The 23,370-nt window shown below is 38.1% G+C and overlaps 3 protein-coding genes and 2 long non-coding RNA genes across 9 annotated transcripts in view; 3 read left to right on the top strand and 2 right to left on the bottom strand.

Moving 5' to 3' along the window:
• Positions 1-3,497, bottom strand: part of cib (thymosin beta cib) — a 39,471-nt gene extending 35,974 nt beyond the window's left edge. The window contains exon 1 of the mRNA XM_022838746.2: positions 3,214-3,497. The gene's annotated coding sequence lies outside the window, so the exon portion shown is untranslated. The remainder of the gene's footprint in view (positions 1-3,213) is intronic.
• On the top strand, positions 637-2,972 carry LOC111263566 (uncharacterized). Its single transcript, XR_002682293.2, has 2 exons — positions 637-2,254; positions 2,817-2,972. It is a non-coding gene; the product is annotated as an uncharacterized LOC111263566 (long non-coding RNA).
• A 182-nt stretch (positions 3,498-3,679) lies between the features above and the next one.
• On the top strand, positions 3,680-6,341 carry LOC111263568 (uncharacterized). Its single transcript, XR_002682295.2, has 2 exons — positions 3,680-3,808; positions 4,479-6,341. It is a non-coding gene; the product is annotated as an uncharacterized LOC111263568 (long non-coding RNA).
• An 11,151-nt stretch (positions 6,342-17,492) lies between these two features.
• TfIIA-S (general transcription factor IIA subunit 2) lies at positions 17,493-21,131 on the top strand. 2 transcript variants are annotated; one of them, XM_086969702.1, is made up of 3 exons: positions 17,493-18,195; positions 18,987-19,202; positions 19,610-21,131. In XM_086969702.1, the coding sequence occupies exons 1-2, from the start codon at positions 18,019-18,021 to the stop codon at positions 19,128-19,130; spliced, it is 321 nt and encodes a 106-aa protein (XP_086825828.1). In that variant the 5' UTR covers positions 17,493-18,018; the 3' UTR covers positions 19,131-19,202; positions 19,610-21,131. The 2 variants fall into 2 exon arrangements, with proteins under 2 accessions (XP_086825828.1, XP_086825827.1); XM_086969701.1 differs by having other exon boundaries at positions 17,495-18,195; positions 18,987-19,226.
• Positions 21,115-23,370, bottom strand: part of LOC111263569 (uncharacterized) — a 19,676-nt gene continuing 17,420 nt past the window's right edge. For all 4 annotated transcript variants that reach the window (XM_022838751.1, XM_022838752.2, XM_022838750.2 and 1 more), the window contains 2 exons: positions 22,985-23,083; positions 21,115-21,964 (listed from right to left, as the gene is read on the bottom strand). In XM_022838751.1, the coding sequence (XP_022694486.1) occupies positions 21,896-21,964; positions 22,985-23,083 (168 nt within the window). In that variant the 3' untranslated portion in view covers positions 21,115-21,895. The remainder of the gene's footprint in view (positions 21,965-22,984; positions 23,084-23,370) is intronic.

Raw genomic sequence — 23,370 nt, forward strand, 5'->3', positions numbered from 1 at the left:
TGGACGTTGTCGTTGAAAAATCGTAGACTGAGAATTAAACTGCGACGCAAATCGGTCCGTTGATTGAACGGTTTGTCCCGTAAGCTCCACCGATCTCGTATTCATCGCGCACACAGCGCTGTTATATATTGGAAGTATTCCATAGGTGTGAAAAAATTGTGCATGCGTGCCTTGGGCTAGAAGCCCAGAAATGTTTTTACCCATTTACTTACACGCCTAAGATAGCGACAATATGTACGAGCGGAAAAGAATAACGATAATAATCACGGTCATAATTCTCGTGTGCTTGCATATAAAGTAGCTTATTTGATCTTTGATGATAAATATCGCTTCGTTGCCCAGACGTTTGCTAGCGTTGCAAGTGTTAAACGTCATTAGCGACGTAATAATAAAGTTACTCTAACCGTATGTCGATTATATGATTCAGCCTTTTTACTTGGTTCCATTACAAAGGTCCGGATCTATTATTAGAGACCTATGTTTTTGCCACCATTATATACATGTATATATTACATATATTTGAAATAAACTTTATAATATAAATAGATTAATTAATGATATAGTTGAATTTAGCAAAAATCCTTGTACTTGAAACTCTAATACACTAAAGCGCTGATTTGTCTAACGGTCTGAAAGATGACAATTAGCGAACTGACCCCTTCCGTCGAGAGCATAAGCTCAATCATAATAACATATAACGGCTAACTGCAAAAGCTTTAAGTCTGCTCTAGGAAAATACTGTGTGACGATGGTTTTTTCTACGAAAAATTGCATACACACATAGTGGCATATATAATACGGCAATTATCACCCTTCATATGTGCTCCAGGCATTTCAAGTTTGTCGCAACCATTGTTCCTTCATCCTACCACTATTTCGAACAAGTCTAGTCCAAATATGGGCCTTTCATGACTGATAAATCACTTCATGCGATTAACGAATTCAGCTCGAGTTTTTTTTTTTTTAGAAAATAAGCTATATCTATAAAAGCATGCTTCTCATGATAGAAATCTGCACAAACAATAAGGCCCATAGGACATCGTTTAATATAAGGCGTGTACTATACAATTACAATTAAGGTGAACTCAATTCCAACGATTTTTTTTGAGCAACTTCTCAATAGTAATCACAAACCTATTTGAAAATAAGCGTTACTACCGGCCCCAACGCTGGCACTGCGTGACCAGGACAGACGTTTGGATCTGAATTGATAATTCACCTGAAAAACATATCTGCTTCATTTTTTAGTTAGAAAAAATTTGAGACGTCTTCCAAGTTCTCCGTTCTCAACCCTATCTATCTTCATTGCATCTCCAGTAGTGCACTCGCTGTCAATTAAAACTCAATAGAATGCGGCTGGGGCTTGTACGCATAGATTTGTTTCGGCGTTATTTTAAATGCAACGTATATTTTTATAACGGATGCTCGATTCTATTGGAATGATTTAAGTGGCTACGCCCCCTCAGTTTTCAGCATCCCCTTCTACCTGCCGTACATGACTAACAGACTATCCATTCATATTATTCTGTCGTGAAATTTGGCAGGCCGAATTGTCGTTCTCAGAATAGCGTTTACGTCTCGACGTCATCTGAACTTTAAGTTATAGGGCGTCGGTCCATCTTCAATGAAACACAGCGCAACAAGAGTTGCTCAAAGCAGCAATAGCGGATCCATTAAATGTCAACTACCACTGCCATCTTGCCAATAAAGCGGCAGCCGCTGGCAGTGATCTAAGATTGTGTAGATCTATGAATGAGCGAAAGCATAAACTCCGGCCTCACAGCTTTGGCCCGCCATTTACTTGTCACTTCACTTTGGTAGCTATGCAGACGACTTCTCGGCTATTGTTTTAGACGATTGCTCCGATAGGAAAGACGATACGCTGTCCGTTGTATTTCTCTGTCATTTTCTGTTGCTGCAGAATGTTTGCCTAATGAAATTATAGGCGGTTCTGTTTGGCCTTTCATTATCAGGTACGATAATGTAGAGATGATATAACTAAGTAATCAATAGTGACACATTCACGCGAAATCGCACGATCAGAAAGAACAGATGCGCAGTTGTCGAGCGTATCCTCACCTAAACACGTACATTCAAGCAGACAGAGAGTCTAAATATGACCAGTAGCAACACCAACAACAGCAGCAGCAGCAGCACCAGCAGGCCTGTCTGTACAGGCCAACAGACAACTATGACACCCATAGCACCACCCCACCCAGGATACGAACGGCCTGACGGCGGATGAACACGAAAAGTGAGTCGGTTACTTTTTCCCGCAGACTCGTCCTTTCGGTAGAAATAGGAACCAAACAGCAGCGGGAAGCCATACGAAATGAAGTACGGGTCTTTTCCACGGAGCGTTTGCGTTACCTTGGCCGCGATTGCACTGCCCCATAATGAGAGTTCAACAGCTCCTTAATATAGACTTGGCCTCGTTGAGATTATACGTGAAAGAAGCCTGAAAGCTGTACCATGGTACACAATTTTACCAGAGAACAGTAGTACACAAAAGCGGCCGGAAGCGCTGGGGAAGATAACTCGACGATAATGAATAATAGTTGCGTACGCTGGACGCCTCGAGAATAAGGAGATGACGAAAAATCGTGAATGGGATTAGCCGACACTGACTCGAATCGGAAGAGAAAAACACCGAACTAGTTTGTAAAATTATAGAGAATTCGGGGGATACCCCAGAATTACGACTGATTCAAATGAATGGATATTTGATATGGTCTCATTTTTGTTTAACATAGGTTTGATTGTTATCTTGTTTATATATAGCACTTATGATAAGATGTACATTTCTATTTTGCTAGGAGGTCTAATCGGACATAAATAAACATGGCCGATATTCAGCAAAAAGCACCACCCACTTCCAAGATTCGCCGTGACGACGGAGAACACGGCAATTCGTCAAATGCGAACAGGCATCAGTCACTAAAATAAAGCAACAGTATTGAATCGAAATTCAATTGCACCTTTTTAAATTGGTTATGGTTTCTGAAAACAGCGTACATATTTAAAAATCCATGACCGATACGTGCATGTATCGCTAAATCTTCTCATTCTGGATTAATTCGTATCGCCTATAGACTGTATCAACAAGAAAACTGCCTTGTTACCTAATCAATGGTATCAAACTGTATTGTTATTGTTCAACAACCCGGCATAGCTGAGTTGTGGTTTTGTTATTTGAGTTTTTTGATAACTTACGTTCTCTTGTCAACGACGAGACGAAAAGGCTAAAATGACCACTCTCCTGTTATTAGCCGTTAATAACAAGAAGTTAGTTAGTCGTATGCCAAATGGACACAATGGCAATCAGCACAGCACGCACGAAGTTACCACACTGCACTACTACTCGCGGACGAAAAGGGAGACGTCGTCGAGGAACAGCAAACGGTTAGCTCAGTATTTCTGCGGCGGCGTTGGGCGGCGTCGTTTGCCGAATCTGATATCTCCAGCAACAGCAGCTACTGCTCGTATTGAAGCACTACTACAACTGAGTGTTGGATACCTGGTTCCCCCGTCTGCTGGATGGCAGCTTCACCGCTCCGCTCTATGGATTTTCCGCCGCCAATGCTGCCGCTGCTGGTGGGAGAGGGGTAAACTGCTGCTGCTGCCGTTGATTCTCCTCCGACAGCGGCAATCGCCGCCGCCGCCAGTTGAGAAAGGGCGGAACGTTGGATTCTGTGAGTGTGTAAGTGCTCCTACCTAGAACTTTGGTTAGGTCGACTGTGAGCACCCTATGCTGCCCATAAGGTCTGAATGCGTGTTCGGTCGGCGCCGTGTGGTGGACTGCGCGCGGGTAAGTATGGGAGTCTGCTGCATGGACGTCAGCGACTGGATGTGTGTGTCTGTGTTTGGGAAGGAGAGTCTGAGTCTGTGGGACGTCGTCGTAGCTGTGGTTCGTTCGTTGGTTCCGTGGAGTGAGTGGACGACGCCGTCTATGGAGGTAGCGCATTGAGAATCGCTGGGTAAAGCCTTCGTTTCTAAGCCGGTTGGGTGGGTGTTTGGTCGTCTTGGCGGGCGATGAGCGTGTTTGAGCTTCTCTAGAAGGAGTATGGAGCGTCCAGTGGAGACGAAAGAAGAGGGAACGGCGTCTATTGATGAAAAGAGACTCCGAATTTATAGTAGATAGATTGCACGTAGCTAGAAATCATTCAAGCTACAGATCATGTAGCAGAATGAGATCTGAACTCCCAGAACATTTTCTTTGACTGTACACGTGCAATTTTCGTATGCATTTATGACTTGGCCTAATCCGAAGTGCCATCGAAGAGTTTCAGTTCTGAAATCAGTGAGCCATCAAAGTTCAACGGAAATGGGTACAGACAAACTACATATTGCCTATATAGCTAGCTACTGCACTTCCACTATTAGCTTTACGGTATATGTGTGTTTTATGCCGCATTATTCGCTGTTGCGTAATTCCGCTTATTCTGCGCTTTTATGCTTTTATGTATTTTTCTTTGCAGCCTGCATCACCGATAGCGGCGAATTGGCAGTAGTCACTTAGCGTCACTGTGCTGGCCCATGCCTGGCCTGCTTTATGCAGCCTCCAGCTTCTTCTGTAGTCGAATCCAGTAGCGTTCGTTAGCCCGGTGAGCCTCTTTGTGAACGAAGACGGCGTTGTCGACGTCAAGGAAGGATAGGAAAGCTGAACCAATCTGATTTTGTTCTCAACGCCTTGGTCAGCTGTCATTAACCTATGCAAACTATAAGCAATGGTGACACCAGCCACGCTATGTCGTTACCTAAGAAGAACGACGCAGTCGACCGACATGCCTCTGCCTAAAGCAGCACTATCTACATTTACGCCACCCAGTAATATAATACTATCGAGAAACAAATGGATCTGCGTTTGGCCACCACAGAACCGATCTCCTCCTATTCGTTCTCTATCCTATGAAGTTCAGTTGTTGTTGTTGTGAGTGCTCGGGGCTCTGCTGTGAAGCAGCTTATTGGCCCTCTACTGCCTCTGGCTAAATCCTGGTGATGATTATGATGCAGATAACGGAACTAAGGTTAGCTCTGGGAACATGACCGATGTTATTGTACGGTAACGGCTACATCTAGTTAAAGTTATTGGTGTTGTTCCAGGTGGTGATATGGCATTAGCGCTGCTATCGGCCCTGTTATGCCGTCCGCTTATTTTATGTCTATTAGCACTGTTCGGGGTATAGTTAAGCACCTGGCGCTAGTTTCGTTTTTCAATTTGTACGCTAAGGTAGATCTGTTAATCTCCGATCAACACTATGGCATAACCGTAAAGATATAGTGAAACGAGGTAAATTTCTTCCACCATCGTTAGACCCAGTGGAGCACCTTTTCAGGAGTTCAATGAAGTGCGCAGCACGAGATTCGAACTGAAGATGCTGCTGCCAACAATGCACCGAAAAGGAAGAGGAAAACAAGGAGATGACGGGATTTCCGAAGTGGTCTCATGACTCTCACCCCATCCACGCCGTCGTCAATATGTAGCCAGCGTCACATCCGAACACCGGCGGAAAGACATACATCTAGTTAGCCATAGACCCATATACAAACTCATCCAGACACAGACATGCAGGCTATGGCATTCGGCTGCTTGTGTGCTTTCTCAACGTCTCTGAGCTCCGTTGTGTCCAGTGAGCGAACAACAACGCTCCAACATTGCCCTCTCCACTAGACGAGTACTTAGTTGAGGGTGGTGCGAAAATGCCGTCATCGACATGCAGTTTGCACTGACTAAACAGTACACTAACTATATTCTTGTTAGATAAGGAGACCTTTTTTTAGTGTGGCCCTGTTAAAATAGTATGATGCGTTGGCACAAGCTCGAACCCTGGGTGACAAGATGCTCACCTGTAGCTTATATTCCATAGAAAAGCAAAATGATTGGCTTGGCACGTGAGCTTTAGAGTAATCGGTCTACATTTAAATATTTCGACTATATCTTCTGTACTCAACTATAATATTCGAAATTAATTAAAACATCTGAGGGAGTTCATTGAACCCGAAGTATATAAAACTGAGGTTTTATCTACTCTGGATTCTGAATGTTCTTTTCTTTATTATCCTGAACATTTCAAATTTGTCCTTTTTATTCTGTAGGGAATGGACACATCTGGTTAAACTGGCAGAGAAAGCATTGAAATCATGACGTAACGAGGAAAATTAGAAGAGACCTCAAAATCAGTTTCCATTCTTGATAAATGCGGATGATTTATTTTAAGTCTAGCATTTACGACATAGCACCACGGCATCCAGACGTTGTGCCCTCGTCAAACGGATGAACAAGATATAGATACAATATCAGATCTATATAACAAGAAAAATACAGTGTGGATATTCCCTGAGTGTCAGAACTTCTCATTCGTAATCAGTGTCCTACATGTGCGTGGGAATTCGAAAATGCGGTTCCATCATATTACACCATACGTGTCAAGAAACTCACTTAGAACAGAAAATATATTCTTTATATATTTATTTTATTTATTTATATATATTTTATTTATATAAAAAATATAGAGCTTTAATGGTACAAGAAAAACGACGGAAAATTTAAGAACTTACAGCATTCTAAGCCAATAGGCGGAGGGGACAAGTGTCTTGCTCTACAAAACCAAATCGTAAAAAGTATCGTCAAATAATCAAATTAGGGGGTTAGAAAAATTACGGGTCTCTGTCGTATTCATAAGTCACTTATGTGTCTTGCTCTGCTTATGGTAGAATTCCCATTATGATCAAATAAATCCGTTTATTTTGCCTGATTCATATCTCTCCATCACATAAGCGTAGCCTAAATAAAAAATAGAAGATGACCTGTCTGACCGAGCCCAAAACTACATAAAGGCACTTTTTTGATTTACTTGATTAGTATTAGCTTACCGCTTGTTATTCATGGAAGGATTTGTTTTACACTGTGGGCCTTATTTGCTGTCCCAAACGTTGCGGACAACATACATGGCCTTCATTACGGAAATGATGCTGTGAAAGACGGTTAGAGTACATTAATATTAATTGACGAATGATGATTGTTGTTCTCATTGTCAGAATCATTGTTCATTTGGCTAAGTCTCTATTATTTTTACGTCTGGAAAAAACCTAGAAACTGTATAGGTGATGCTTAACTATAATAGTGCATTTAAACCATTTATTTCGTTCATTATCATTTATTACATAAAATCATATTAGCAAACTTGGCCTGAAGCTGTCCAGCACTTTATCACAAAAGAAAATGTAGTTTATGGAGATGCCTGTTGATAACCCTAAATATCGAAGAGTAGTTTCTAATTTTTCTTTAAGGCCATATCTCTTTTACTGGTAATAAATATAAAAATAAATATTAGAAGTAAGATCTCTTCTAACACTTTACGTTGTTTGGGTGTTTCGATAAAGTAAGCGGTATTTGCACTGGAATGGTTTTCTGGGCAAGAAAGGTTGAAAAACTTCTTCAGACTGAGGTGGCGTTTAATTCAGCCACTTGACAAAAAATTAGCCAGATACAAATGCACTTTATACGGTGCTAGAATGTGAGATCCTGCACAGTCTAGCAGAAATGCATGGTAATTTTTCTGCTAATCCTTTTCGGACCCACTCAGATATGAGATTATTTAAGCAGACGCGAAGCCTTTGTGACCATTTATCAAAACGCAACACTTCATAAGTCACATCATTTATTAAGCAAGTATGAAAAAAGTCTAAAAAGCAATCCTTACAGGATTGAGTAAATAACGATTTTTGTGAGAGATGAGAGAAAGACCTGGCGTTTTAAGCTAGTTTCTAAAGCTGTCAATTTTGAAGTTTTAATTGATAACCGTGGATTCGGAGAGAAAGTACAATGGCTTTCTTTCAATTTTCATGCTTGACATTTTTAACGTTAGTTTCATTTCCGTTTCAACTTACCATTTGAATCCGAATAAGATTATTATAGATTATTGTTCTGGAACAAAAGTCAAGTAACGGTATTTGTAGCAGAGGTAGTTTTCGTTAACGCAATGCTAAATTACGTAACTTTTCGAACCAATCGTAATGTATATACTTGAGCTCATGATTCCCTTAAAATCCACGGAATACTTGGACGAGTTAATGAATTTATCTGATTCGTGCGTAAACGTTATCAATCAAGTCATGCACTCCAAAAGTTTGTTACATTTTTTGGAAACGCAGTTAACGGATCCATACGTCAGCGACCATCATAGGCGAGATTCAGTTCCCGACAGTGTAGGTTTGTTTAGGAATTTAACGGCTAAGCCCACGTCATGCTATCCGATATGCGTAACATGACATCATTTGGAAGTAAGAATTGTTTCTGTGGCTTCCTCTCAACAAATCGGAACAGATGTTGGAAGTGTACAAGATGATCAATATAGCGTGCCTGACCAGCGTGAATTAATTATTAAAAGCGATAGTAAGACCGGCGCGTCTATACCCTTGGTGAGCATTGGCTTGGAATACACGCCTATAGGATAGGATGCGCCTTAGGAACTTGGTTTTCAATTAATTAATAACTAGTTAAAAAAAATCCGGTCATTTAAGTGATGATCCCGTGCGTACGCATTACTGACTAATTATACGACAAACTTTACTCGTTCTGAAATCTAAATAACAGCTTTCTGTCGTCAAACGTTTGCAGCGGTTGAAGTCTCCATATATGCACCAAAGCCCATGCAGATCTTATCAGACCTTCATGGCTTGCTCTCATTTTACCAATACCTAAGAAAATAAACCCAAGTTACTAGTCTAATAACAGAATAGTCCTCAAGAGCAAATAGGTCCTTCCAAGCTATCTTGCTACTGAGTGGTTTACTTTGGAGGGGTCTTGACCTGATAGATTCTTTTACACATTTTTCGGATACATTTTGTTAGGAATATCGTTTAGAAATTACTTATTACATCAAATAGGATGACATCGTTATGATACTTTAAAGAATGACTGTCTATTCAGCCAACAAGAGTTCGTCGGTTTTCAAGAGTCTGTAATGTCAGCTTTAAACCATCTTTTTCGTAAATCCGTATAATATTACACATCTATCTGAAATTTGGCACTGCGACAACCAGTACCGACATCTTTGTTTCATCGGTTCCAATTTTTGTAATCTTTCCCTTTTAGGGTAAACCTTCCGAACGCTTTCACATAAACTAATAGGATGAAATCCGGTTCTGTGGCATACGATACTGAAGCTAACCTACTTTTTCTGTTGTTGACAGAGACTTTTAATAAGCTATTGATATGCGCCTAAACGGGGTCATAAAACGCTATGGTGTTTCGTCTCCAATGACATCTCATTTTCACAGCATTACAGGCTCTCATTCGCTTATTCCCAAGTGAAAGAATATCCGCTTGGTGACGGAGTGACATAGTTGGCTATCTATTAAAGATAAAAGCTTCGATTCGATCTGTCCATTTCTAGTACTAAGGCTCCCTGTACTGTCACTCAGCCAGGGTTTAGACAGCATAAACCTCAGGGATCCACTGTCTAAAACTTAGTCATCTTACCCTGCTTCAATAGTCGGCTGCTGTTTAGCTGATGTGTAAAGTACCTATAAATAATCGACGCCTGTAAATTCACAGATGTGCAGTAAATATTATTGTGTTTTGAAAAAGTTGTAAAACCTATTCCTTCAAGGGAAACTTGAGCTGGTGTAATAAAGAATATGAGATCTTTTTGGAGGTTCACAGTGTAGAGCCAATGTCATATGGTTTAATGAAACAAATCGAAATCACGGATTCCGGCGCTCGTTAAAAAATCACTGGAACGTTTAATTTAGCGGATCATAAATCAAAGCACAATTGAAATAAGCAAGGTATTTAGATGGCTGACGACCATCTGTTCGCAAAAAGCGTTACTATACCAACTAAATCATACAAAAACCGCTTTAGCAAGGGCCACGTAAGCGGTTACGTTGTTCGCCGAATTCTAACAACGTTTTAGCTCTGTCGAAACTCGAAAAGTGGACAGCTTAGCTTAAAAAACATTAGCTAGTCTCTCACAGGGATATCAAACTTTGCCGCACACTACAGGACCATCAAAGACTCAGTTGAACTTTAGAAGTGCGGTATATGTTGGCGTTCTTTGATCACAATGGCTTTGTAAAATCAGACGTCGTTCTAGCGCAAGTGTCGTTTCTCCGAAGGGCGCGAAATTACGAGGATGAAATGGAAACACCATTGTTGAGGTCCCCAAGAATACATATAAATTTATGTACTAGGGCAATATATTGTATTTACTTTGATTTTATTAATAATGTTTGCTGATTGGTTGGGTACCTTACATTGTCGTACACTCGATATATCTCCTTTTCGCCCTCAAACCGTCATTTCTTATTATGTGAGCATAGCTTTCACATTTTGGACTAAAGCCCAAGGCGACCAGCAATAGTTTGTGGCAAAGTTTTCCCCAATTCGAACGTACCACCCCGCGGATTTAATGTCTAACTTTTTCTCCCTCTTACATATAGAACAAAAAAAGAAGTTTTCGTCTAGATGGCCATAAAGATGATACCGCTAAGCTAGAAGTTCCTGTCGCTAAAAAACTCGTTGAAATGTAGCTTTACAATCTTACAACCGAATATAATAAACTTCCCTTCAGGCTGGGTCACAATATATTCCCTTACAGCCTCGTTTTTTGGATGTAACCGAACTTAGCTGCTTGTATAGAAGAACCCATACTACACGGGTAATGTCCGATGATAAAACATTAATAATATTAACATGGATCGTAGTTGAGGACCTTATTAGTTTCACCTGAGTAAGATAATGTGCTACGATATGTCACACGCTTTAGCTTGCCGACTTCGTGCAGTCAAGAAATCAATATTGCGACAACTTCTGGTTCGGCCGTGTCATTAGATTAATCGGCAATCAACATTGTATTGTACTTAAATAGTTCCATAGAAGCACGGAAAAACTTATAGCCCAAGCAAAAAAAAAAGGTCTTGTGCCAAAGGAAACTACCATATTAGCACAAGGCTTCTTCAAAAATATTTAGCGAGCTTTAGACTAACAGTTGTTTTTGCAATTGTCAGCCATCAGCCGTTGGAACGAAAGATTTGAAGACTTAGAGGTACTTCGGACTTAGAGGTACTTACATAAATAGCTGCTGTACTTTTGGCCCATGATAGTTTTTGGTAAACATGCATACGAAATTTGACTTACTGTCTTTGCGTTATCAATCAAAGCATCAGGTCTAAATTGTCTCCATTCAGCTGGTTTCGCACTATCACTTTATTGAATTACTGAACCTTTTTTTATTTCACGTTGTTTAATTCCTACAAACATCTTGAATGTGACGTTCTTAGAAGCTTGCTTAAATACGCCCAATTTCATGCCTCAATATGTTATGTCACATCCCTATCTTTTGCCACTGTTTTCATAGACAAACCTACCCCCTATTAGACCTCCTGAGCAGATGTAAGGGTTCTACAACTTCTGACTTATGAAACTTATGACGAAACTTATGAACAGTAGCAAAAAATGTTCCCCTGTTTTTTCTTGAGTGTGTATTGAATACAGATTCCCAAAAGGGCCTAAGGTTTTAGTTGTCAATTTCGGGTTGTGTATTTATCCGTTTTGAATTCGCTTAATACTTGTTAGGATAAGGCAAAATATCTCCGGCAAATTTTCGAAACAGGTCCAAAAATTTGTTTAAAACGTTAACATAACCAAGGTTAGGGCTTTTGATACAACCGTAGCTCTTTAATATACATCTAATAAGGCCAAAAAGATGAGATTTAAAAACGTAGACTAATAATGCAGTTTGCAAAGCATAATAAATTCTAAAATTGTATCCGTATATAAAAAAAATTTCTCGATTTCAATTTTTCCCCTTTTCCACAAAAAAAAAAATCTATATACGATACAGAAATAACTTTTCCATCTACCAGTAATTTTAGCATAAAGACAAACGATACCTACTGAGAAATTTTTGACACAACCTCTCACTTCCCCTCATTGTCGTTATTGCCATTAAAAGTCATCTGTTCAAAGATGCGGAATTTGCGGGGTTGGCATGAGGGAGTGCAGAAAAGCTGACGTGTAGGTAGCCGAAGAAAGAACTACAAAAACCATGTTTCAAAGATTTAATATTTATTCAAGGTATTCTGTTCCGAGCTTTACTACAAAATATATCTGTGATCTTCCCTGGCCATTGTTGAGTCTTAATGCAAGTAATGCTCTCAGTAGAAACACAACTCACGAAAAATAGAATATCGATTAGCTTATATATATATATATATATATACGCTATTTCGATTTATAAGAAAAAAAGGTCACTTGCAATGATATGTGATTTTCATCATGAATATTTGTAAAAATTGAACAAATGTTCCTGATAGAGGTGAATAATTCCAAACTCTCATATTTGTTGCCAGCTTTATTCATGATTGATTCTTAATTGAGCAAGTTCCGAAATGGTTGTCCCCGTTACCAAAAATCTAATTCTTTCTGAAACCATAGCCTCTAGAATAACAGTACGGTTGTCGCATCTATCAAAAAGATGCGCTAGGGTATGTGACCAAGTTTTTGCCCCACCCTTACGCCTGACAAGTAACGATTTGTATAATTCAGTCCTAGATAGATATTTGCTATACTTACATAGTCCATAAAATTCAAGTAACCCTGGATTATTATAGCGATTCTTTTTCTTGTACACTCGTTATTACAGTAAAATTTACTCACATACTCATATTTGTAACTATTCAATAGCGTTTACGTTGACTCATACGCTTTAGTTACGTATACGAAATGTAACAACAAAAAACTTTTATATATTTGGCAACGTTTATATACTGTTATATAATCGATACGAATTCACAGAATTGACATTTACCGCATCGACACGGCCTGGGTGGCCAAACATCTAGTTTAGGGAAATGCGATCTATGGTCTTTAAACTAGGCGTACGGATTGACGGTGCCATTTCTACTGTTGTTGGATTTTTATTTTTTACCTATTGTGATTTCTTGAGCTTTCTTAGTCAGTAGGATATCAGACGCGTATCGTCCATTAGCTGTTTCTACTACTTTCCCTACAAAAGCAAAGATTTCTGTTAAACAAAGTACATCAAGTTATAGATCAAGCTCCAACCAGCAAAACGTTTTTTTTTCATACGTGTTGTTGATATGTTTAATAATATTTGATCTATATGGAACAAAAACCGTTAACAGCGACGCAATAACAGGTAATACTGAAAGTTCATCATAATTAGAAATTCTGACAGATGACTTTAAATAAGAATCGTGTGTTGGTGAAAAATAGCTCTCTAGTATGTTAGTCTATCGCATATGTGAAAATAACGTCATTTCGTTAATGGTCTATAAAGGGCGAAATTGTACTTAATCATCCATAGTGAAATATGGGACACGCCCTTCTCGAAATTAGAAGCTCTCTGTTAAGCACATAATGATTATACGTGAAGTCTCCCTGCGCTTTTATGCAGAGGGGCCTACGGCTTTTCGTACGTAGGCGCTTCGTATGTACTACAACGTATCCGGCGAAACGTCGACGTTTTTCAGTCAGATACAACTTCTTCTCGAAAACAAATAATTTTGTTATTCTTTTATTATTTTATTATTATTTATTATTAGGTGCTGATTGCACACGTATACGCTATTAGACCGAACAACAAAAGACCCGTTCTATTAGATGGGAACGTCCACGCCAGCTGTAGCTTCACGGGGCACTGTCTGACGTAAAACGCACATTGCACGTTGCAGTATCAAAAAATATTTTAATATAGGTTAAAGAACTTCCAATAAATATTAACATTGCACGCCGTACAGTGTAGATCAATTTTTTGTCTTTAATTGGTTGTACCAAAAACTAACGTTCAGATTGCCGAGTTCACATTTGTTGCAAGATAACGATAGTTACCATAATTAGGAGAAATGACCAGTGAAGCTAAGCAATTATACGGACATTCTTTACAAGCACGTGAATCATGGTCATCAACAGCGTCAAGGATCTGACTGAAGACAGTATTATATATACATGTCCGTTCTTTATCTATTACATATTTATTAAGTTAAGACGTCATAACTTTAGTATATCACTGAGTAGTTCCAAGTGACAAGGAAACGCGCAAATTTCCACCTAAATTACTTTCTAAAACAAAATATGGCCCAGTTACAGAAACAGTTACAGTTTAGGTTTGACATCGATATTGAATTACCACATAAACGGCTACCCAAAGCATACGGCTGGCACCCAGTATGGTACGTGCAATGCCGTATGGTAAGAAATTTGGCAGAACAGGAAATTTCGCACTTTACGACCCCAACGCTGCGTGGGATGTCGGGGGTTATGGTTACAAGCTTCAGTTACCGCCTGGTTCCGTAGTAGCTTTGCTATGCTTTGCTACAATGTCGTATCAATGCGAGAATAGAAACTATTTTGGAACATTGGCTGGAGATTTTTTATGTAAAATACACTCTATCTAGAAATTACTTGGTATCTACGCGGCAAAATCCTAGAATGCTGCAATGTTAACGCCATGTCTGGTAGCGGTCTTTTATTCTCGACATTTCGAATGGTGTTCTTTTATCACTCGGCAAATGACTGGTAAGTATGTAATATCGATTGTAACAATTCGAATTAGGTATATTTTACTCTAAATACTTCTTGATTATAATTGCTTATCTTCTAAAGGGTAAATAATAATAAATATTTTAGGACTTACGTGTCACACTTTGTGAGCAGCAAAGTCCTTATAGGCTAATAAAATTTTAACTAAATACTGATTCTCTCTTTCTCAAAGGACTCTTACAACTGGCAAACGCCGAAAATGAACCTTTTTTTGTCAGCGTTACTGAGCTTTTATTTTATGTTCACAACTCCTCAGAATCACCTGCTATTAGGTACAGCACCAAAGATTTATTCCACTAAAAGTCTAATGGCAGTAAATATAGCTAGAATTAGCTGGCCTTTTCCCAACAAAGCCATGAAACGGCATGATAATAACATACAAGCAACTATTAACCGTTCTGATAATACGTTTGTTATTACTTCTTCGCATTATATATTCCTGATTGTTATTACCTGGTAATTTTTGCCGACGCTGAGATTTGAACCAGTGTGACAGTACGCTTATTGGATATGATGCTTCCAAGAAATGTGCATTAACCATGAAGAACATGCCGTCTTTAAAATCAAAAATAGATAAACACTTTCTTCAATGGCAGATCAGTAACATCCTAAACCTGGTGCATTGTGAAAAACAGGCAATCTAGAACCGCGTAATATAGATTAAAAAGTATTCAAACCAGGAAAATCCAGCTTTGGCTATACGGGAGCATGCTTTCGAATATCGGACTTTTATATATATACGGACTATATATGACTTTATATTTTTTAAAATAAGACTTTAATATATGTATATATATATATATATATATATATATATATATGGACAATCATCAAATTCCTAATTTTTCCCAGGTTTTCTTATATTTTTTAGAAATTGCCTGTTCTAGCACTTTAAATAAATAAATAGACTAATTCAACATGCAGCTTCCTGCCGAAAATTCGGTAGCGGAAAACAAGGTGACTATCGTCTATTCATTGCCGATTCCACTATTTCCATGGTGTGGCAGGTTTGTCTATGTTTCTCAATCATATTCTGATGAAGTATTAATGAGCAGACCACCAATGTATCTTTAGCTATAAAATTTACCGCCAAACGAGTGATAAGTCTGTTGGTGTTTGTTCTTGCAAGGATACACAATGAGGGCAGATATGCGAAGCCACAGCCATTGAGAAGTCTTCATTGTAAAAACTGGATCGACCTATCTTCTATATACATGAACAATTTTAATGTGTTATATGTACAATAGATCTTACAACCATGCTAGGCTAACAGCTAAATACATGTATAATGCCTAAACTATGCCCTAAACAACGTGCACGTTAATTTCTTCTAAATAACCTAATTATCTCTTAATTAGACAAGGTAACTACTCAAGAGCTCAGGGGAATTCATCTTTCGCTTTAACGTTACCTCAATTGCATGGATAGTAATCCGGCCAAGGTTCACCAGGCAGTAAAGCGCTATTCAAATGGTACATATGAGGATCTAGAGACAGACAATTACCAATCTCCGTGACGATTTATCCGGTTAAGTTTGTTAAGCAGTGAGTTAAAGCTCTAAAAACGCTCAAATATAGGCTCATTGACTAACTGATTGTCTGGCCGACTGCGTACTGACACCACGCTTGACTCATCCCTTATGTCTGTTATCTTTAGAAGGAAAAACGTTGCTGCCATGTCACACGTGTCTGCCGTAGTCGCTGTAATCGGAAGCTTAAGCTAGGCTTTCTTGAATTCGTCCAGGTCGACAAAAATGCGATCAAGAATTCCACCAACATAGAGCTCAGGAACTAGTTAGCGTTTTACGACATTGACAACCACGAAAAAAGGAGGTCGTCGTCAAGCGCTCTAATGAATTCGAAATGAATGACATTTCCAAGGAGAGGTTACGCACGGACAAACTATCCTGTATTATATAGTAGTCTCGAATCTGCAGACATTTCAAATGAAAATCGCTGGACAAAAAGAATTACGATTTTTCCGAGACGTATAATTTAATAAAAACCTACGGGCGGCTAAAGCAATATATGAGAATATTGAATATTCTAGAATATCGTTTTGGTCTAAACTAAGTGTTGATGAAAGGCCTAAGAAAACAGTCTTCATGGAGAAGTCACATCCTGTGAAAGGTCCGATTAATGGTTTAAACATGAACAGTAAAAGTTCCACCTGGTAATACTGTTGAGAGCTCTGATTGCCATAAGTATATTCGATCCTTAATAGCCAAGTTAATTAATAGAATTTGTCAGCTTGAAATGAAAAATACATACAATGCTCCTACTATTTGCTCTTCGGTTAGGGCTGCAATAGCAGCATTTTCTTTATTAGCCCTCTTTATTATCTCAATACTTCGGATATTTTACTTATTCCTACTTTAAAAAATTAAAGTTAATGCGTAAAAAGCGTTTCTCGTTTAAGAAGATTCGTTTCATTGACTGCCAGTAATTTCGCCAACAAAACATGGTCGTTATACCATTTCGGTTGCCACACAGTACAAATATGGTTTAGTGCCGGTCTTGAAAAATATATCTTTTTAATTTTAGAGATTATTTTTTATGAATTGCCCTCATTTATCTAGTTTGTTTCTTCCTTCGATTTTTTAGACTTTTTAGCTTCGATTAGAAGCTTAAAATAAGTCTGACTAGTTCAGTTTCACGAAATTTCATATGTTCATGTAGGATAAACTAAAGTTAGATAACAGTACCTGAAACTTCACTGCAGACTATTTATACGATTCTTTAAAGCCTTGATCGATTTAAACGTTGAATAAAATGTGTAAAATTCGCGACAGGGTCCAATGAAGCGTTGACATATCTGTTAATTATACATTCTCACAGCGGATTTGGAGTGGCGCCAAAAGTTCGAAGCAGACCTGCGCCTAGCTCTTGTCCCTTTCCCCTATCCTCGCTTAGATAGCAGCCGACAACAGCTGATTCTAATCAGCGTTAGCTGCTTCTAACAGCAGTTAGCTGTTTGCTTTTGGAGCGAAGAAACAACTTATGGCGATCAACTAACAACAACTGGTTGTTGGACAGTTGTAGTAGTGGTTGTGGTATAGTGTCGTTAGAATCGTCTCCTTTTGAAGAGTCATCTTTCGAATTCGGAGCTGGCGATCATATGTGATTGTAAAGCGCCTCCTCAGTGACTGCCTATCCGTGTCACGTATTGCTGTTGCCGTGTGACAGCTTATTTTTTAGATTCTAGCTACGCCTATTTCGGATGACTTTATGTGAAAAAAAAACGTGTGAAAAAAAGTAGAAAACAGTGGAGGTTTCTCATCCTCAACAAGCAAGGGCCGGGCGGTCGTCGCACAAAGTTTTCGTCACGTCATCGAATCATTTCGGTCATCGATAGTTTAGACTGGGAAGTACGATTGCAGTACAAATTCAAGACCACTAACTGGCCCCTCATAAGCAAACAACAAGTATCTCATCCCAGTCGAGACAAAAATGAGTTACCAACTCTACCGTAATACAACTTTAGGAAATTGCCTTCAGGAAGCATTGGACGAGCTATTAGGTTCGGCCGTTATTCCGGAAGGTTTAGCATTGCGTGTTCTACAAGAGTTTGATAGGGCGATCAACCATGCCCTTGCCAATCGCGTACGCAGCCGATTGTCTTTCAAGGTAAAATATCCCACCATGAATTAAAGTAAATACAAAATTGGCGTTGCAATCTGACTCGTATAGTTAACAGCGGGTACGTTTTTGGCCACCTAATTTGTCCCTATTTAATGTGATTTGTCTACGCTTAGAACCTATCGCGAGGATTTTCAAGGGGTATGTTTTGACACATCATTATCCTTATTAACACCGTGCTACACATTGCCCATATCATATCCCAGATATATTATACATTGCTATGAGACGAAAAGTAGTCTAAGGTAAAACATGTATCTTAGCATTATTAGGTTTCGGCTACTAAAGCGTAATGTGGTCTTCGTAGCAATATTTGCTTATTCAGTGTGGTCGATATGGCACATGTTTTAGTATTACGAATTAGCTGTTTTTAATTCCTTGGATGATTTTCCAGGAAAGCATACATGCTAACTAAAAAACTGAAACATTCATTACATAGCTAACATGTATGTGTTGACAGCCTGAAGAAAAGACTATCACCTATATATCAAAGATGTTTGTATCTGGTCCTTGTGATCATAATGATGGTATAATAAAGACACGTAAAAGTATAGGTACATCCGTTAGTATTTGTTGTCAATGCGATCCTGCTGTAAAGCAGAATCCCTGTCTAGAACAGAGTATTTGTGTATAATTTTACTACTTCAAACGTAAGTGAATTCTAAATTTACATTGGTTTTTTGACGGAACGGAAAGCTTGGATGAACCTTCGGTTCGGAACCTAGCAGAAGATTGCGTCATTCTAATACATTGCATAAATACGGCGTGCTTCGTTTCAGGCGGGCCACCTGGTGTCGTATCGATTCTGCGATAACGTGTGGACTTTTGTCATGAAAGACGTTGAGTTCCGCGAGGGTCAGGAATTAGCTCGAGCGGAGCGTCTGAAGATCGTTGCGTGTGAGGCCAGAGCTCAAGGATCATAGGAAAATGGACTCCTTACTACGTGAAGCTACGTGCTTACAGAAGGCGACATTAGTGGCTTTGGCATTTTACGGGTCCGTTTCTATTTTGGCAAAAAGGTATCTACCAACCAAGAAAGAAGTATAGGAGATCTACGTGTTTTTTTTTCAAATAATAGTATTAGCTATACGCTGAAAGTCCTTCCCAAAATATTTGTTTTCGTCGTATTGAATGGAGGCGCACCTATAGACGTTTTTTTTCGAAATTAATAACATGATAAAATAATAGCTAATAATAATAAATAAAAACGAAAAAATATTACAAGGAAAATATATACACAAATTAAAATAGAAAAATGTAAACAAACATAATAATAATAATAAAAATTAATAAGTAAACAAATATAGTATAGTAGTAGTACAAATAAGTAAAAAAACAATCAAGTAAAATTAAATAAATTAAAAACAAATAAAAAATTAATATAGTTTTTTGAATATTTCAGGTCATAGTGTGCACAACGTATTGTGAAAGGCAAATGGTGTAATTTAACAAGGTAACTTGCTGCAGCGTGTCAGCTAAATGAAAAAAAACCAAAACAGCCACGCACGTTGACGTCAACTGCACAGATAGGGCAGAAGAATAAAAGTGTACTAAGTTCCGTAAGCATATTTTATCAAGAAAAGCGAGGGGCAAAGTGAAGTTACAAATAAAGCCGATATCGAGGTTTCGTTTTCAGTGTGCCCCTATATGTACATAATACGGGCTGAATAGATATATGCTTGGGGATCTAGGCTAACCGTTTCGTCTCGTTGATTTTTGAAAAACTACAAGATCCGCGGATCAAAATACTTGCGCTTCTAAATCGCATCTCAAATTATTTATTGACATACGCTTAGTTCAACAAGTATATGTGGATAAAATACCAACCCTTAGGAATTCGAACTAAAGAGGGATCAGTTCTGTGTTGTTTTTGTGGTTTTTAAAAAAAATCGGGGCGGAAATGTTCAATTGCGTTCGATTTAATGACCTAAAAACGTTTCTTTAAGAAGCTTATGCTACGATATATATATATACGATAACTGTAGGCTAGATCGCTGAGATTCATAGCAATATTTGTAATGAGTATTTTGAGAATCATTGAGCACATTAATACCTTATAATTTTTGAATACTTATAGAGAAGCATTATTATAGAAATGAAGTAAAAACAGGCGCGCGTTGCCGCGACAAACGTTGTGGAGCGAGTGTTATTGTGCATCCTTTTAAAGGAGTTAAGTGAATCAGAAGATGCTGAAAAATTGGGAATGGAAAAGGCAATGGGTTTTGTTCGATGATGATTGTAATGTGGCATCATTACAGTGGATGCTTCTGTGAAGATTTGCCTTCGAATGCGCAAATCAGTTTATACTGAACTAGCCTTTGTTTTAATGAAGGCGAGGGGTCTTACACGGCAGCTCCATGGTCAATTCGAATTTTGACTATCGTATAAATATAAAATATATAAAAGAAAAACATATACCGAAATGTGAACACGGCCACACAGAAACGCACATGTGTTCCATGAAGCAAGTGTTCTACTCGACGAATATCGCTAAAATTTATTGAAGAAAAACAGAGGAGGAACTGCAAGAAGCGAATGTACAGTTGAAAAGCAAATAAACGAGTTAGTATACTGATTTATTAAAGATAAGATCTTATGTTTTTTAATACCGCAAATATGTAACTATTTAAATAACGATGTCTTGAAGTTAAATGTTATCTTAAATGCATTAGACATTAGTTGTATTAACGAAATGATTTCATGCGCAGCAAGTCAGAAATTCGAAACTGATGCGTCTAATCCCGTTTCGTTCTGTTTGTAACCTTTTCTTTAGGAATTTAACCCTTCTACTCTTTTACGTAATAAATTTGTATTTCGTTGAATTGTTTTTGGTTCTTTTTTGTTACAGGTCTTCATTGGAACTAAGAGTACTTGTGCTCGATGAAGCGAATAATAAATAAGTTATAGTTCGTTGACAGATTGAATATTCGTTCTTTATTACAATTATTATTAGGCTTATGTTTAACTTATGGCAGTCAAGTATAGGGTACACGTACGTGATATAATGGTTTGACTCTTCGAGTATCATTAACGTCTAAAGGCGGCTGACCGTTTGAAGATAAATACTAATGCGTGGTTTTTTAGTAGAGTAGTAGAGTTTTCCAAATGTGGGAACTGAAATAGTACGCGTAACAATATGATGTTTAATGTGTGCAGCTGGTATAGCTTGGCATATTTACATAAGTTCTTTTTTGTTGCTGAACTGTAGTAAGATTCAGAAATCTAGTCTCCTAAGTTGCGACAAGACTGGCACTACTTGAATAGATAGTAAAAAATGCTCCTGAACTGTTTTTCTTATCATAAGGGAGAAGGATAGGTGGGTATAGGCTATGATATCGCTATATGCATTTTCATTAGAAAAAAAACAATGTATTCAAAGTAATACGAGAGTCCTATATTAACTAAAAAAATTAAAATTGTTTAAAAGGCGTTTAATGTTCACATCACACGCAATGACTGATAAAGCGTTTTTACGTAGCAACTTAAATGGCAAACCATAACGTAGGTGGAATCTTTAGTGAAAAAATACCAATTTCACCAGTTCATTGATCTAACTGCATGATACGTGTTTATCACATTGTTAAAAAACTGGTGATCTGAAACCATTTAGAGCTAACGTTGAGAAGAAACTGCGAATGTCGTAACCCTTCTAGACTTCGATCTTCGACCTGTGTACAGGTGATTTTTATCATACTCGCCCCCTTTGAGCTAACATCACATGCATAACGTGACATGCTGCTGCAACCAAACACATCGCCTGAAACATAGTAAACACTGAGTATTTAATTAATTTTTATTATAGATGAAAAGACCATAAAATTTAGCAATGAAAAGGTCGAAAGTTAATAGACGCAAACCTTGAGTTGCATTTTTTGTGCTGGTTACATTCTACATACAGCTTAACTATATGGCTTGCCGTAGCCAACTCCTGTTGTCTAACCAACAACCAGCAGTGGCTGCGTAATTTTACTTCAAAGCAGAATTAGTTACCTTATGGTTCTGTACAGGCTATTTAAGTAGTCGGTGTACGATGATGTTTTTGAAACTTAAGGTATTAAGAGTGCACGAGACATGTATCTACTAATCATCTCCTTTCAAATACCCCTCTTGGATTCATAATATTGGTGTATAAGGGATGACCTTGAGCATGGGTATCCAACCATTTACTTGTCGTCTGAGAAACAAATCTTCGAACACTATTTTTTGTTGCGTCACTACTGAGAAAAATTAGCTTACAAACGAAACATATTATTATGCCGATTGATTTTTTTTATTTTCTTCTCTTTTAGTTTATGCCTATTACGACTGTTCATTTCAGCCAAATTGTGCTATAAATTAAAGGCAATAGGTGCCTAAACAGACCATTCTTAGGCCCTCTTCGTTATCGAATAGTTTTTGTTTATTGTCATCGATTGGGGAAGCTGATTCTTTTTCAAAAATGTTGTGCCCCAGAATCACCTGCATTCACTTTTATATAAACAGCGAGACTGGGTTGCACCGCTTTCAGAATCACAGATAACCGATATGCGTGTTTCTTAATAGAGCATTTTTAGACTGTGTTATTTTTCAAGTATTTTATTTCCTTACTAGTTCAACAACTAAAATTAGTCTACGCTTGCATCTTGTTAGCTTCCCTAATGTGTGATCAAAATGTTCATTATAGCAGAGAGCGACAAGGGCTATAGTGGTTAATTTGATACTACAGGAATTGCTTGATGAAGTTATACAGTGCTAATTCTTATTCTAAAGTTTTCATTTATTAAATTTTTATACTTGCCGCGCCAGCTACAAGGACAGCTTCATTGTAGTCCTTAATGAGCATCCCGACGCCTCCCATAAGATACATTCCAAAGCCTGCCCAATGCAGGATCATAAACTGTGAAGCGCAATAAAAAATATTCATGCTTTATGAATACAAATTGAGTTTTTCTCTCAGTCTATAATCTATTCTATATATTATGTTAATAATATTAAACGTGTATACTTTTTTAGAGCACCATTAAAAGCTAATCTATGCTTGTTTTTATGGCTGTTTAGGGGCACATTAGTATATAAAGCTGAAATACTATTACTTCGACATTTAACATGTAAGTACTCATGTGTTCACTTTATGTTATAACCATACCTATTTTCTAACAATTTGCGCAAATGCACCATGTTTAT

Source organism: Varroa jacobsoni, unplaced genomic scaffold (genome assembly GCF_002532875.2).
Source record: "Varroa jacobsoni isolate VJ856 unplaced genomic scaffold, vjacob_1.0 scaffold_774, whole genome shotgun sequence".
NCBI classification, from domain to species: domain Eukaryota; kingdom Metazoa; phylum Arthropoda; class Arachnida; order Mesostigmata; family Varroidae; genus Varroa; species Varroa jacobsoni.